This window comes from Lotus japonicus, chromosome 2, assembly GCF_012489685.1.
Source record: "Lotus japonicus ecotype B-129 chromosome 2, LjGifu_v1.2".
Taxonomy (NCBI): Eukaryota; Viridiplantae; Streptophyta; class Magnoliopsida; order Fabales; family Fabaceae; genus Lotus; species Lotus japonicus.
In genome coordinates this window covers 4,218,046-4,234,936 of record NC_080042.1, presented here as the reverse complement: position 1 = coordinate 4,234,936, position 16,891 = coordinate 4,218,046, and the positions used below count along the sequence as shown (strand labels likewise).

At 34.2% G+C, this 16,891-nt stretch overlaps 3 protein-coding genes across 3 annotated transcripts; all 3 read left to right on the top strand.

Moving 5' to 3' along the window:
• Window positions 1-3,929: 3,929 nt before the first annotated feature.
• LOC130735941 (uncharacterized) lies at window positions 3,930-4,757 on the top strand. The gene has a single exon (XM_057587809.1). The coding sequence runs from the start codon at window positions 3,930-3,932 to the stop codon at window positions 4,755-4,757; it is 828 nt and encodes a 275-aa protein (XP_057443792.1).
• Window positions 4,758-4,925: 168 nt separating this feature from the next.
• On the top strand, window positions 4,926-5,348 carry LOC130735940 (uncharacterized). The gene has a single exon (XM_057587808.1). It carries the CDS (start codon window positions 4,926-4,928, stop codon window positions 5,346-5,348), a length of 423 nt encoding a protein of 140 aa, XP_057443791.1.
• Window positions 5,349-6,522: 1,174 nt separating this feature from the next.
• Window positions 6,523-12,167, top strand: LOC130737438 (pyrophosphate--fructose 6-phosphate 1-phosphotransferase subunit alpha). The gene is made up of 19 exons (XM_057589196.1): window positions 6,523-6,838; window positions 6,974-7,146; window positions 7,251-7,363; window positions 7,537-7,611; window positions 7,705-7,818; window positions 7,904-7,971; window positions 8,191-8,274; window positions 8,642-8,695; window positions 8,840-8,920; window positions 9,018-9,111; window positions 9,200-9,273; window positions 9,463-9,573; window positions 9,674-9,718; window positions 9,812-9,868; window positions 10,320-10,424; window positions 10,512-10,628; window positions 10,962-11,065; window positions 11,191-11,356; window positions 11,854-12,167. The coding sequence occupies exons 1-19, from the start codon at window positions 6,749-6,751 to the stop codon at window positions 11,983-11,985; spliced, it is 1,857 nt and encodes a 618-aa protein (XP_057445179.1). The 5' UTR covers window positions 6,523-6,748; the 3' UTR covers window positions 11,986-12,167.
• The last annotated feature ends 4,724 nt before the right edge of the window (window positions 12,168-16,891 follow it).

Genomic DNA, 16,891 nt, shown 5'->3' with positions numbered 1-16,891 from the left:
ATATATGGATTTGCATATCTTTGTTCAATTGAAAATAAAATTTAAGACTCGACTTTATAGTCAATTAATGTGTAAAGAAAAACACTTATTTTTTACCTCTTTTTTAGGACTAAAATGACTTCTTTTTACCATTACTATTGTAAAAACTTACTTTAGAGATAACTATAATTCAAACACAAATTCATTAGATATATATTAAACTTAAAATACATCTCTTGCTAGACTATATATATATATATATATATATATATCAAAGATATTTTAGTATTTGTTATATCGGGCGAGTATCCATGGGTATTGATGCATCAATATCCGGATCCACCCCATTTTAGACAAATGTTAGTTGTTAATTGTTACTCCCTTCGTTCCTAAATAACTGATACTATTTTGGTTCTTTTGTTGTTCCTATATAATTGATACTTTTAAAGTTTCAAGAGAGCATTAATTCTACTTTACCAAGTGTACCATTCATTTATTAATGGTAGAAAAATTGAAAAGTTAGAATTAATAAGAGAGATAAATGGTGTAATTGGAAGTTAGATAATAATTTTAGTAAAACACGAATATTAGTTGTTGTTTCTTAATACTTGTGCAACAACCTTAAAGTACCAGTTATATAGAAATGGAGGGAGTAGTAAATTAGTTCCTTCACCCGGGTTTGAATCCTGACCTCCATCCTGCAAATCCCTTCATTTTCCTTAGTTCACCAAGTGAACTACCCCTCTCCCTATTAGTAAATGGATAGTGAAAATAACAATTAAATAAATCTGCATATACCTGTGGGTGTGAGTAATTACTCATAGCGGATTTTTATTCGCAGATACCCGTGAGTGTGGGTAATTTTGACATCCCTACCATAACTCTTACAACTTGAGCTATCACTCGGGATTTAGAGGAGTTGAAATAGAATAATGATTTAATTAAATATAGAATAATAAAATTTGATCCGAAGGGCACAATGTATCTTCCTTTCTCTGTTGTTCAGCCTTGTTCTAGACGCTTTGACCATTGGGTTTTTTTTTTTTGACAAATGGAAATTTTATTTGACCATTGGTAACAGATTAGAGAAATAGAGATAAAATATATTTTGCTATCATCAGACATAGAAATTATTGGTTCTTTAGTTTCATGCAGTTGAAAACTTTGAAGGGGTAGATGTGAATTTGGGTTCCTCTTTCAGAATGAAGACCCATACGTCTAAGTCTAACAGTGGTCAAGAATATGATTTCAAGATTGACGTTGAGACGGTTGAGTACTTTGAATATTTAAAATAATTTAAATACTATTTAGAAGCTTCTTTACTAAATTTCAAGTTTATATACCTATTAAATGATAATGATTTTAAAAATATAAAATGTTTCTTTAAAAAAATACAAAATGTTTCTTTCAAAAAATACAAAATGTTGTAAATAAATAATAAATAAAAAGAAAATTTAAAGTCCCCGAATGATAGTTCAAGTGGTGAGAGCTAAGGGATATGTGGGAGGGAGATCCCGGGACCAACTTTTCGATAGAAAAAAATTAAAATGAATAATTTAAGAAAATATATTATGTAAAATTAAATTAATTTTTTATAATATATATTTATATATTTTATTTGATATTATTGTTAACATAAGTTTTATCAATAAAATAATTTTATGTAATTGGTACTTTTAAAATAAATTTCTAGCGGTATTTTTATATTTTATCATCCCTAATATAATTATTTACATTAAGCTAAATTTTGATAAGATTTTTAATTACTATAATATTTTATATATGTATACTTTGCATTGGGTATTTGGGTTGGATAGTTTCTAATTACTAATCTACCCTGATATATTAAGTTTTTTTTTTTGAAAGCCAGTACGCAATTTTCATTAATCATAAGAAAAAGCATCTACAAAGATAGCCTCTGCAACTCAACGAGGAAGATAATCCCACCACACATTAGAGGGGAATTCATTTGCTAAGGCAGCTAAGGAATGGGCTGAATTATTAGCCTTTCTTTTTACATGACTAATGGAAAACTTAGGAAACATGGAGGCTAATAACTTGCAGTCTAAAATAATTGGCTCAATGTAAGGCTTGCAATGAGCCTCCCTCATAGCTTTGTAGACTAGGGGTGTAATCGGACCGGATTGGTTCGGATTTAGGGTGTTTAAATGTCCGAACCAATTAAATATGTTCAGTGTTTGAGTTGAATATAAAAAAAATTCTCAATTATTGGGTTGGTTCGGATTGATCGGTTTTTCAATCCCCAAATCCGATACCCGAACCGAAGGTGATCGGATTCAGTAAAAAAAATCCGAACCGAACCATTGATCCAATCCAACCCACCACAATGTGTTTGGTTCGGATAAATTTGATCGGATTCGCGGATCGGACCAAACCCGCTTACACCCCTATAGACTATCATTGAGTCTGTCTCAATTACCACTTCATCCATGCTCAGTTCCTCTATCACGCTCAAGCTCCATATCAATGCTAACGCCTCTGCCATAGCTAGATCAAAGTGAGCAGGCTCCATACATGTAGCAGCAAACATCATCCTGTCATTATGATCACGCACCACTAACCCAAACCCTGACATTATTAAGTTTTTAAAATCTAATAAACTCGCATTATTTTATCTCTTTTCATAAAACTATGTGTCATTGATCAATACTTAAATGTTTTAATCAATTAAATTTAAATCAAATATGTATTTAAAAATTATTATTAAACTAATTTTAATTCTTATAAATTAGAAATTGAACAATCGTTTTTTTTTTGGGTACACAATCGTCTTTTAATAGCAAGGCTAATCCCATTTGTAAAATAGTAACAGCCTCTTCCAACAAATAATTTTTTTAGAGTTCAAACTTGTATTTTAACCAAAATAGAGGTTTAATTTGCCTACAACATGAACAACACCATGTTGGTACACGAGGTGCTCTATGTTCTCATGATCCCTGGACTTTCCCACTTAATCAACATGTATCACTTGAACCAACAACCAAATTTTTTTTGTTACATGGAGGGGCATGGCCCCAAGAGCGAAACAACGCTAAGCAACAGGAGCACGGAGGGAGGCTAAAGCCTCCTCAACATCCAGATACAAACAAATTAAGACATTCTGTTAACAGAGTAAGTACCAAAGCCAAAGACATGATCAACTTTAGCCAAACAATCCGCCAAAGAGTTGGCTTCCCTCATAACATGATGAAATTGAACGGTCATCCCAGGTGGGACCCCACGATGAATTACCAGCAACTAGTTGAAACATGTGTCATGGTGTTTTATATTAAATTAAATATGTAATAAAGTAAATATTTTTAATTTACTTAATTTTATCAATTAATACTAAAATATATTTTTCTTTATAGTAGTACTAAAATTTCTTCAATCAATATTTAAAATAATAAAACATTTATACATATCATTTGAAATATTTTATTAATAAAGTATTTTGAAAATTGCAAATTTAAATTCTAAAGATCTTAATTTTTATTATTATCACCAAAATAATTGTTAACCAAAATATTTTTTTTTTGAAAGAACCAAACTAACTTCAATTTGGACAAAGTTCAATTCTTAGAAATCATGTATTTGAGGAGATATTTGATTTTCAACATACCAAAATTTAAATTAGGATAGTAATGAATGCACCAAAGAAAAATTGTAAAAAAATATGATTTACTAATAGATGGTCGGGTCAAATAATACTTGCTTTATTCTCCTTTAGAAATAAAATCTTTGTTGGGAGAATTAACTTTCTAAACATTGAATTGGAGAGGGAGGTTGATAACGAGGATCTTGGCGATCACCAAAATGGGAGCCAACCAGCGGCCAAGCCACGGGAAGACATAGTTCGGAAGCCAACGTTCAAGGAGAAAGTCCTTGGATCATAGAAAAGCACAGAAACTAGGGAGTTTGTGAACCTTGTCGATTATGGTGTCATGAAGATGGTGTATGCGGAGGGGGATGAGTCTTTCCCCATGTTCTCTATTGATCCACGCACATATGTGGAGATTTGTAAACTTTTGGAGGATTGCCTCGTGGTGAAGCTATTAGGTAAACATATTGGTTATGGAGCTCTTTGTGAGAAGCTGAGAGTGAAGGGGAAATTGTCTGGAGGATATGAGGTGCATGATGTGCACCATGGCTACTTTCTTGTAAATTTTGACAAGAAGGAGGATAAGGGGCGGGTAACATCAGAGGCACCTTGGCTTATCTATGATCATTACCTCGCAGTTAAGCCTTGGACGCCAGACTTTGTTGCGGCGAACTCGACGATCAACACTATTGTTGTTTGGATTCGCATTCCAGGTCTTGGCTTCCAATTCTATGGCAAGAATATTCTCATGACGTTGGCGTCAGCGGTGGGAACACCCATCAAAGTGGATTTGAACACAACATATATGCATAGAGGCAAGTTTGCACGTATATGTGTAGAGATTGATCTTAACAAACCGGTGCTTGGAGTTGTGGGGTTAGAAGGCACTTGGTACAATGTGGAGTACGAGGGTCTCCATTCGCTATTTCTGAAATGTAGGTATTATGGACACCTCTCACGTAATTGCACCACGCAACCCATTCACGCAGGTTCAAATAGAGAAACGCAGGGAGCGAGCGAAACGACGGTGGCGGCTGGCGAGAAGGCAACGAGCACAACGAACGTTACAACCCCAATACCGACGCCAGAGGAAATTGTAACGACACAAGGGCCACCAGCGCAAGTCACGATTCCCTCAGTGATTACGAAGTCAGGATCGATAGCCATTAAAACCTGAGCTGGCACATGGTGAATGGCTGGCAGTCGACAGGTTTTGCAGGATATATTGACTTGGAGCCGCGGAGCGTCACCAACGCTGCTGCAGCAAGCACCACAATAGTTGAACCAACAACAACCTCTTGATGCCATTCGCATCCAAGTTGACGGGAGTTGGAACCCAAACACGATGAGGATAGGTTGTGGTGCCATAATCAGGGATGCGTTTGGGAATTGGATTTCTAGCACATCAGGTAGTTATGGCACAGGGTCAGCTTTCGCGGTGGAGATCCTGACTATGGAGCTTGGCCACCAACACGGTTGGAGCGTTGGCTATCGAAACGTTGTCTGCTGCACGGATTGTCCACAAGCGTTGATGGTGCTGCAACCTAGAGCTGCAGTGGATGACTATTGGGCGAGGGAGGACATTGCACGAGTTAGAGGTTTACTCCAGCAAGATTGGCAGGTTATGCTACTCCCGATACCGCGTGACAAGAACTCAGCTGCAGATTCGCTGGCTCGCCATGCTGCAAGGGAGGGTTCGCCACAGTGTGTTTGGGGACAACCTCCTTCTAGCCTGATTTATTTCCTTTTGCAGGATTTTGTTAGTTAGTTTAGTTTTTCTTCCTCATGTACAAAAGAAAAAGGATAATTTAATTTTATAAATGCCACTAATTAATTTATTTCTCCCTCTTCCGGTAATTTTCTTGTTTACATGTGCAAAATCAACAAATAATGCTGCGCATTTAGATAAGTTTTCTTTCTCGCATGAGAATGGAACTTGGTTTAATTGTACATCTCAATTCTCAATGCCTTCAAGCTTGTATTTGCTTGCCCCCTAAAAAAAAGCTTGTATATGATTCCCATTTTTTTTTTGATAAAGCTTTCTTTCTCGTCAATTTTTTTCTTGTTTACATCGAACAAAGCAAGCTATTGGGTCATCATGAAAAAACACGAAAAACAAAAATCACGTGAGAATGAGATCTCTTCTAACGTGATAGATGTATTTTCCCTGCTGTCAAAGATGAATCAAATTCGTTCAAAAAAAAAGATGAATCAAATTTAAAACTACGCACAGGATTAAATATTTAAAATTCTTAAAAAGATATAAAATTAAGTATCTAAATTATAAAAAAGATATACAAATTATTTAAAAATTAAATTTTAAATTGAGATTAATTTCTATGTACTGTTGCACAGTCATTTAATCATATCCTTCAATTTCTTATTTTAAATATCATTAAATTTAAAATTAATTATGAATTAGCAAAATGGAGAGATATGGTTGCATGACTGTGCAAAACTTATTTTGAGCGGTTTATTTTAAAGGCAATCTAAGAGATAATATCATTTTTGAAAAGAATATATTCTAACTCAATTTACATGAAAAATATCCAAATAATTCAATCAATAAAATCTAATCCTACCTTTTGAAAAAAGTTACTAGTTATTGGTATTGCGTGTGATTCCCGGAGTCACTAAACAATGGAATCTCACATATACCATTCAACTACAAATTCTGAGAGCCCTCAGTTGGTAAGGAATCTCAATCCTATGGTATAACTTTTTGAAGACCAAAAGGCATATTTATCATCTAAAAAGATCCAAAATCCATATTTTATTGTAAAAAGATATATCTAAATTCTTTCCTTTTTACTTTTTGTTCTACCTTGGAGAGATGACAAAAGACTACACTAAGGAAAATAAAGATAAAGATTAAAAAAGTTAAAAAAAATAATAGAATATGCGAATAAAAAGGGACCCGAATTCGATGGGCTTGGTAGGTATAGATTTTGGTGGAAGATGGGTCATTAGATTTGAAGAAGCGAAGAAAATTGGTTAGGTCAGGTGTAAGGTGCACTCTTTTAAAAGGGTTTTCTTCTCTCAACAACTTTCAACATCCCACCAAATACAAACAACAATAGTTACTTACACTCTTCCATAGTACTCATCGCCAACAACAACAACAACAACAACGTTTGTGTTGTGTTTCTCACCCTCTCTTCTTCTGCCATGGATTCTGACTATGGTATTCCCAGAGAACTCTCAGATCTTCAAAAGCTTAGATCCTTGTACCAGCCTGAGCTTCCTCCTTGCCTCCAGGTTAGTGCTCGCTCATTCACTACCTATTTGTGTGATTAGATCTCATGTTTTTTTTTTTTTTTTTTTTATTATCTGGGTGATGAACTTGTTTGAAATTGCGTTGACCCTTTTCTTCTTTTTTGTTTTTGAGTGCAGGGAACCACTGTGAGAGTTGAATTTGGTGATGCTACCACAACTGCTGACCCTTCTGATGCCCCTGCTATAAGCAGAGCTTTTCCACACACCTATGGACACCCTTTGGCTCACTTTCTCAGGGCCACTGCTAAAGTCCCTGATGCTCAGATTATTACTGAGCACCCACCAATGAGGTCAACTTCTGTTTGTCATGTTGATGTTCCCTAGGCATTGTTCTGAATCTGCTTATGATTCTTGTGTGTTTTGAATCTTACAAGTTTTGTTGGTGATGTTTCAGGGTAGGGATTGTTTTTTGTGGAAGGCAATCTCCTGGAGGACACAATGTCATTTGGGGTCTTCACACTGCTCTCAAAATCCACAATCCTAAAAGTGTTCTACTTGGATTTCTTGGTAATTTTCATAATTGGTCTTTTAGTTTTTTTTTTCAACTAGAAATCCTAACTCCATGTTTTGCTTGATTTGGTATATTGATTTAATATTTAATATTTTCTTCCATTTTAAAATTGCCATATTTGATAGAAAACTTAGTAACTAGGTCTGCATGTGCTTATTCCTTTCTCCAGGTGGTTCAGAAGGTCTATTTGCCCAGAAAACTCTGGAGATAACTGACAGTGTTCTTTCCACATACAAGAATCAAGGTTGGTTATGGCAAATGAAGTTGTTTTAGTTTGTCAATTATCTTTCAGAAAATTATTAAGGCCTTCTTATGACACTATGGCTTTCTTTCTTAGGTGGTTATGATTTGCTTGGTCGGACGAAAGATCAAATTAGGACCACAGAGCAAGTTAATGCTGCTCTTGCTGCATGCAACAGCTTGAAACTTGATGGTCTTGTCATCATTGGGGGTATACATAATCTTACTAGATCTTCATGTATGGTTTTACATTTTTAGGAAGAGGTTTCTGAATGTTGAAATACATTATCTTTCAGGGGTGACATCAAACACAGATGCTGCCCAGCTTGCAGAAACGTTTGCTGAAGCAAAATGCCCCACAAAGGTATGGTTGGGACTATCTTGTGGATTTTGTAATTTTGTCATTGTAGATGCAAGACAACAAGGGCTGCTTATAAAAGCTCTATGGTTGAGATTATCTCTTAATTTTTGTTACTGGTTTAGTCTCCGAGTTATCTGTTGTACCTCTTCATATTGTTTGGTTTAATTTCATATGTATATTTTCTACAAAAATATATTGATGACACTTGTTGGGATTCTGCAGGTGGTTGGCGTTCCTGTGACTTTGAATGGAGATCTTAAAAATCAGTTTGTGGAAACTAATGTTGGTTTTGATACCATTTGTAAGGTATTTGTCCAATGAGGGTGAGAATTTTTTTAATGGGGTTTTAAATTGTTTTCATGTGATGGAGCTCAATGTGTGTATTTTTCTTTATGCTTTACATTGAAAATGTGATGTTATCGTGAGGGTGTCAATTTTGACATTCTGACAGCTATTAGGAAATGTGATGATTGCCAACTTGGGTTCAATATGATAGGCCAGTCTGTATTTGCTATTCCCCCTGTGGCTGATGAAAATATTTCATCTTTTTTAAGTGACATTTTCCTGTTCATAAAGAAACACTGTTTGGGATTTTTGGGATAGTTTGCAAAATTATGCTAAGGAATAATGAGCAATTGAAGTACCAGTGAAAACTTTCTTTTTGTTTGCTCAGGTGAATTCTCAGCTCATCAGCAATGTCTGCACTGATGCTCTCTCTGCGGAGAAGGTAAGGAGTCTAATGCCCTGATTTTCTTTAATATCATTTCTACGCGCTCTTATGCACACACAGACACACTTGCATATTCGAGTAAGCTTTGAATATTCAATAATTATTTTTCTAACATCTTTCTGACTGAGTTTTCTTTGCTAGTATTATTATTTCATCCGTCTTATGGGACGCAAGGCATCACATGTTGCTTTGGAATGCACCCTCCAATCCCATCCAAACATGGTACATATTATTTTGTCTTGCATCATTAATGACTATTCATGACCTTATGGTCTACAAATCTATGCTGACAAAATATTCTTTATTATGCTCTATGCAGGTAATTCTTGGTGAGGAGGTTGCTGCATCGAAGCTTACCCTTTTTGAAATTACGAAACAGATTTCGGATGCCGTTCAGGCTAGAGCAGAGCAAGGTTTGAATTATCTGAATTGCCTTTTTACATGTCTTCATTTTCTTACTATCTGCTTAGATCTAGAATTACATTCCTATGTTTTGGTCAGACAAATACCATGGAGTAATCCTCCTGCCAGAAGGGTTGATAGAGAGCATCCCTGAAGTGTATGCACTCTTGAAGGTACGCAAGAACGAAACATTTTCAAACTCTTGTTAGTTAAAGTATTCATCCATCGGTATTATGTGTCTTCATGCCATAGAAGACTCTTGAATATGATGTTAGCCATTATTAATAGTGTTTTCTGTCTCGTTTGAATATGATAAACAATGTGACCATAATCCGTTCTTTCCATAACCATTTGTCTCTCAGGAAATTCACACTTTACTCAGACAAGGTGTTGCGGTTGGCAAGATATCTTCTCAGCTTTCGCCATGGGCATCTGCTCTATTCGAATTTCTACCACCATTTATTAGGAAACAGGTAAACTTATTATTTTCATGCTGAAAACTGGCCTTAGTATCAACTTGGTTTTAAACAGTTAACACAGGTATGATTTACCCTAATGTCTTCAATGCTGCAGCTACTCCTTTACCCTGAATCAGATGACTCTGCACAGTTGTCACAGGTACTAATTGTCTGATCCTTTGCTGTTCATATGATTTACTAGAAAGGAAATTTCTTAACGTCTTTGTTCTCCCTTTTTTGTAATGATTCTCAGATTGAAACTGAGAAACTACTAGCATACCTTGTGGAAGCAGAGATAAACAAGCGTCAGGTGTGGTCTCTAGATCTCTGTTTCATTCTGCATCATATATTCCTTTTACTAGATTTGGCATAATTGGTTTTCCGCCATTTTGGTTGCACTTCTGAAGACTCTTATGCATGAACTTTTTTTTTTTGGTATTTGTTTGTGGCTGTTTCCTACTTGCAATACAATTACTAAGCTATCCAACTCGCTTTTATTCTTCTGCTCCCAAGCTACATCTGTTTTTTTTTTTTTCGTTATGTTTCTATGACCAATTTTTAAATTTGTTAAAAATTGAACATTTCCTTGGTGGCTATAATGGTAGATATTTGTGATAATGTAGTATGGTTTTGAAATCATTCAATTTGTTGCTTGAGGCTCAAAAAGCTTTGTGGACATGGCTTTAATTGCTTTTAGTGACTTATAAGATGAATTATCCACTTCTGTCTGAAAGCTAAAAATCTGGTTGTTCTTTTGACAGAAAGAAGGCACATATAAGGGGAAGAAATTCAATGCCATTTGCCATTTTTTCGGTTATCAAGCTCGTGGATCCCTTCCATCAAAGTTTGACTGTGACTATGCATATGTATGTTGATTCAGTTGCCTCATCATCATCTATCTCTCTGTATTTCTCTCTTTTGTTAATAACTTGTTGTCTTTGATATTATTGCAGGTTCTTGGACACATCTGCTCCCATATACTGGCTGCAGGTTTAAATGGATACATGGCATCTTTAACCAACCTGAAGAATCCTGTGAACAAGTGGCGATGTGGGGCTGCTCCAATTTCTGTATGTCTTTGTTCTTTTCATATTTTTGCTTATATTCCCTCCTAAATGGTTATTCATGATTGTTTTGTGCTATTAGAGTACACAACCTGATGTCATGAAGTGTTTTAGACCCTGATGTCATGGAGTGTTCTAGACCTAGCAGTTGCTTATGGTTAGCATTAGTTAGAACTATCATAGCAGATTGTAACCGCTCTGTAACTAATCAGATCAGCTATATATACTTGCTCAGACATTATTTCTCTTGTTTTCTCTCTCAAACTGAATGTGTTGTTTGCGTATTGTTTCCACGGTAGAAAATTTTAACAGGTTTTGTTTATTTGTGATAATCTCTAGTCAATGATGACTGTGAAGCGTTGGTCCCCAAATCCAGGAGCCACATCAATTGGGAAACCTGCTATTCATCCAGCTACTGTGGAATTGAGAGGCAAAGCATATGAGTAAGCCCTTTTGTCATGTTTTATGTATCTGTATGAAAAGATTTTTAATTTGCAACTCCTCATGGTTAGTTAGTTATTACTCTAGAGCGCAGTTATTTGAATCTGATGCATGTCTTTGGTTGCAGTCTCTTGAGGAAAAACGCAACAAGCTTTCTTCTGGATGATATTTATAGAAATCCTGGTCCACTTCAATTTGAAGGTCCTGGTGCTGATGCCAAACCTATAACTCTTTCTGTTGAAGACCAGGACTACATGGGTCGCATTAAGCAACTTCAGGTGTACCTTGAACAGGTATTGACAATAATTAACTCACTGATACCTTAACTGCCCAAGACATGATTTCCTTACTTCAAATCTCATGTTAAAGAAATTCAAATTTTAGGGTATAACAAGCGTTATAACTAGATGCAATCTTCTAGACTGAATCAACTAGATAATTTTATTGAATCATTAGGTAAATATGTTTGCTCACTTGCTGCTGCTGGTGTTAAGCGTCTCTTGCGCAAGACCTATAAACCAGTGAAGCACATCTAGATCACAACTTATTTTTCCTTAGAATCAATTCTGACAACCAAAAGCTGCTAAAATTGCTTCTCCCAAGAATTGATTTTAGCTTTAGAATCAAATGTAAAAATTAAGCAAGGAGTAGCTTCTCCTCATATGTACTGGATTAGCAGAAGCTTTTAATATTAATGTTCCATACCTAGTTGTTGAGGACTAAGTTAACCATTTTTCCGTTTCTTGAATCAATATTCTGCTTCTCATGGAGTTTCTCCTTGTTGCTTCAGGTTCGAAACATTGTAAAGCCGGGGTGCCCTCAAGAGGTTCTGAAAGCAGCGCTGAGTGCCATGGGGTCTGTTACTGAAGTTCTGTCTGTCATGACGTCGTCAGCTGCTAGTAACGGCCTTTCATCCCTTTAAGAGTAACAGATGGAACTTGTATTCTTTTTGAAATTTTGTGGCTTAACGTTGTTCTCTTTTATTTACATTTGATAGCCATGGAGGTAGCTGATGGTTGGAAATAAGAGTTTTGAAATGATGTGAACATGAGATTATTGTATTAGAAGTTTTGACTCTCTTTCATATAACGGTGATTTTTTCGACATCAGTGTTCCATGTGGCATTGTTTGAGATTATTCCTGTTCTTATTGGGATAGCTCATTTTTTGATTTTCTATACTTACATTTTTTTTAAATTTCTTATACTTATATTACAAGTGATCTGCTATGTGAATTTTTACCGAAAACCTTTATATGGTTCATTTTTAATATATATTTTTTGATTGGCGTAAACCTGTTCAGGAGATTGTGACACTGTCTCTGAACAAATAACTTCCCAGAGTTCAAACTTTTTTTAGGGATCTAGCTGCCTACCACCTAGATCAACATGTTGATGTTCATTTGTTTATTCAGGTCTCTGTATTTAAAGACATAAAATTCTCCAAATATTATTGGTCAGAACTATGTCTGCGCCAGTAAAAACTGGAAAATAGTGCTTTTTTACATTGGCAAATTGAACAATCAATTTGGGGAAGGGAAAAAAGTTAGGTTTATATTAGTTTTGACCCTAATATGTTGGACTTAATTTTTATGATTAGTGTTCCTTGTTATTCAGAAGATACTTTAATCTTTGTAGTTTCTATCGAACTAGTGTTTTTCCTCGTGCGCTGCACGGCGATTTTTTTTATTACATTTGATAAATCAATAATTATTTTAAGTATAAATAATTATATATGCTAAAAATGAAAGAACAATCATAATAAAGAAGTAGATATTTAAAAAACATAAATTCGGGCACTCAATTATAGTATTTTGTATTCATACACTGATTTAATCAATATAAAAATTTCATAACAAAAAGAAATTAATTAGCCAAAATCTTCAATTTTCCTCATGTGATGTATAAATGATTTTTTCCTTGATGTAAATACATATAATTAAAACTATTAGGTTGAGACTTACAAAGTGAAACCAAAATACATATATATATATATATAACTAATTCTATATTTATTTTCAAACTATGGACAGTGCACTTAAATTATTTGAAGATAAATTTTTCTATTGGTTTAAACATGAAAGTGTTTTCATGTAGAATGTTCTGACCCGTACGTGGTGGATTTTTCTATTTTTAGGCATGTACAAATATAAATATTCAAAACAAAATTGATATACTAAAATTATTATTTGCCAATTTTTTAGCAGTTAGAATTAAGAGAATAAAAAAATGAGCATTTAATAAAATAAAAGCACAATGAATAACACACAACTCGCAAAATTTCACACAACTTTTACATATATTTACTCATAAAATTATTTTCCTATTAGGTTTAACATGTTAGTATTTTCTTGTTAAAATGTTCCTCCTAGTAGAAGAATTTGATTGGTGTTTTTCCCCGTGCGCTGCACGGCGAAGTTTACTACTGTCAGTGTTGCACATATGACGTATAAATGATTTTTGCGTTGAAGATATAAATACATATATATTTGGATCTATTAGTTTCCGGACTTACAAAGGTCAACTAATATATATATATATATATATATATAATTGCTCCTAAATTTATTTTAAAATTATGAACAATCCACTTAAATTATTTGAAAATTATTTTTTCTATTAGCTTTTACATGAAAGTGTTTTCAAGTAGAATGTTCTTACCCGCGCACGGGAGATTTTTCTCGTATTATTTAGACATGTACCAACACAATGATTCAAAATAAAATTATTATACTAAAATCAATATTTGCCGATTTTTTTAGTTGCTAGAATTAAGAGACCAAAAAAAGATGAGCATTCCACAAAAAGCTTGTGTGGAAGGATCCATGAGAAGTTCCAACTCAGAATGAGAACTTGATAAAAGCTTGCGGGAATGAGAGAAACTTGAAAATGGTGTAGGTTCCCAATGAATGTTATGCATGGTGGAAGCATTAATACTTAACAGTCTACACATGGTAAATAAAAATATTTAAAATTTAAAATTTAAAATTTCTAAAGAGAGAAGAAGAAAGAACAAATTGGTACGAATTTAATGAGGAATATAGTGAGAGGAAAAACGCAAGGGAGGAGATTGTAAATTAAAAAATCTTAACTTAAATTTTCCTAACCTACTCAAATATAAATATTATCATGTATTTTATTTTTAAATCAACCAATCTGCATGTAGTTATTGACAACTAAAAAAATACTAATAAATTAAAAAAAAACACATTAATCAAATACCTATAAGGAATGAGGTATCAGGTTCTTTGAATACTACATCAGACAATGACATGAAAGAAAATGGGTTTCCGGTGATAGAGGTTGAAGACATGAGCCTGACACTGGAATGCATTGGGAAATTGATCTTGTATGAATGAGAGGTTGTCCTGAATTCGCCTCCATTCTCGCAAACACCAAAGAAAAATATTTGATAAACACGACCCTCGGTTATCTGGTTCTGGAAACGATACCAATGTTCATCTGATAGATGCATGAATTTTACAGCCCTTGAAAAAATGACAAAAAAAAAACAAAATATCAAAAAATTTAAAAGCAACGATGTAAAGATTAAAAATCTAGATAAAAGATACCTTCGAGTCCATCAAAACCATTTCCAAAGATGAAGGAAGTTTAGAACCTGAGTAGCTAGGAGTTAACCACAATCGAAGGACCTTCACAACTACAATCCAAGTTTCTTTAGAAGCATCAATTTTGGACAGATCATCAACTTTGAGAGCCATAGGATAAATGAAACAGAAATTCTTAGAGTTCTAGAAATCAGCCGATGGAAATTTGGATAGTGAATCAAAACTTCAAACCAAAGGGGCTTATATAGAAAAAAATAAGGGCACAAAACCTTTGGATTACCTATATAATTGGAGTTCCAAAAAGCTTTAATAAGAAAGGATATTTTGAAAATAACGAATCATTAAAGAGGAAAGGAAAAAAATCTTGGAAAAAGCAAATGAACAACGAAAATAGGAATAACATTTAAAGTATTGATGGACAAATAAAAAATTAAGGATTCGAGTTCCAACAGGAATTTCAATTCTTTTAACCATCATCATTATTATTATTATTATTATTATTATTATTATTATTATTATTATTATTATTATTATTAGATTGCAGAAACTAACAGGTTCAAAGAATTGGAAACGAAAATATGGATTTTTGTTTTTGGAAATAGAAATATGGCAAATAGATAATGATTTATTTAGATTGGGGAAGAGATCAAGATCTGCAAATGGAGGGAATCAAAAACAAAAAAAAATGGTTGAATAAGATATGAACGTAATTATGGAAAATAAAATAATGATTTTTTAATTTAAAATGGTTAGCCGTTCGGAAATTACAAATTGAGGACTAATTGAAATGATAGAATATGAACAATCTTATCAGTAAAGGGATTAATTGTAGTTTGTGTGGGATAAAGAGAATGAGTGAAATTAGGGATAAATTTATGTTGAATAGGGGAAGGAGAGAATAGGGAAGTGTGGGGAATAATGTATGGGGAAAGGGAATCATTAAAACAAATTAAGGAAGGAATTTATTTGAAGGAGAAAGGAAATAAAATAATATTTTTTAAGAGAGTAGGGGGCCATCGGAAGAGAGAGAATAAAATATTATTATTTTAGAGAAAGGGCCCCATAAGAATGAAGAGAGAGAGAATAAAAACTAATAAAATAATAGATGAGGGGACAAGTGTAAGATTGTGATTGGATGGAAGAGGCTTGGATGACTCTCCTTGCAGAAAAAATTCTTGGAAAGTTAGTGTTTTAATATAAGTATAGATGTATCACTAAGGGCATCAATTTCTTCTTTTACTTCATGCTCTAACTCTAATCTCCGGGGGTTTCAATTTTGTGACCTATACTCAAATTATCTTCACATAGCTTTATCTCTGCACTCTTAGATAGAGCTATCACATAACATAACTTCACGTACACGTCATTTATGTTCTTTTCAATTAGATATATGAAAGGGTTAACTAGTTTTTTGGTCTATGTATAATTAGTGAAATTTGATTTTGGTTCATATATAGCCTTTGCAAAATGTTATCACCCGAGATCATGGCTCGTTGCAGTAATGAAATAGAAGATATTTGAATCGGGCTATGAAGAAAACTTGTGTTCTAATTCCATGAGGAACCAAGCTCCCTAAAATGCCATTGTTACTCTGAAACTATCTTCGTTTCATCTCCTTTGTTCTTCCCTGCCTCTTCTCTACTTTCTTCTTCACTCCATCTCATTCATTCTTCCCATTTTCTTCTTCGTCCCATCTTATTTGTACGTCCTTGTCCTCTGTTCTTCACTGTTTCGTTCCCCATCATCTGATCTTGTGGGCTGCACTTCCCCTCATTTCCTTTTAAGACGGAGAAGCGGAAACTAAACAATGATTTTTGTATGCTAACACTAATGCTTTTGTTGGTGATGTTAGAAGAATCATGTTTTGCACTGCCAAGATGTTTTATCATTTGAGCCATGAAGTTCACTGAATCGCAGTGAAATTAAGTAACCTATTTGAGTTGGAGTAGAGTTCCTTGGAGAACATGTGGGCAACCGAGAAAGAAAAGGGAGAGCCAAAGCGAAACCCTGCGGCCATGCATCACAGGGTTCTTGGACAGTTTAATTGTAGAACAATTATCACAAAACACAGTAGTTGAAGTCTGTTGAGAATGACTCAGTGTTTCCAAAATTCTTCTTAACCATATTGCTTGACAAGCACAAGAGGCAGCAGAAATAAATTCAGCTTCAGTAGTGGATAAAGTCACCACAGGTTGCTTCTTAGAAGACCATGAGACAGCTCCTGAACCCATCATAAAGACATACCCTGATGTGCTTTTCCT

Bases quoted from the DNA above. Each gene is read 5' to 3' on its own strand.
- LOC130735941 (XM_057587809.1), top strand. From the start codon at position 3,930: ATGGTGTATGCGGAGGGGGATGAGTCTTTCCCCATGTTCTCTATTGAT.
- LOC130735940 (XM_057587808.1), top strand. From the start codon at position 4,926: ATGAGGATAGGTTGTGGTGCCATAATCAGGGATGCGTTTGGGAATTGG.
- LOC130737438 (XM_057589196.1), top strand. From the start codon at position 6,749: ATGGATTCTGACTATGGTATTCCCAGAGAACTCTCAGATCTTCAAAAG. The intron at 7,819-7,903 runs GTATACATAATC...ATTATCTTTCAG, and splicing joins TGGTCTTGTCATCATTGGGG to GGGTGACATCAAACACAGAT. The intron at 8,275-8,641 runs GTATTTGTCCAA...TTGTTTGCTCAG, and splicing joins GTTTTGATACCATTTGTAAG to GTGAATTCTCAGCTCATCAG.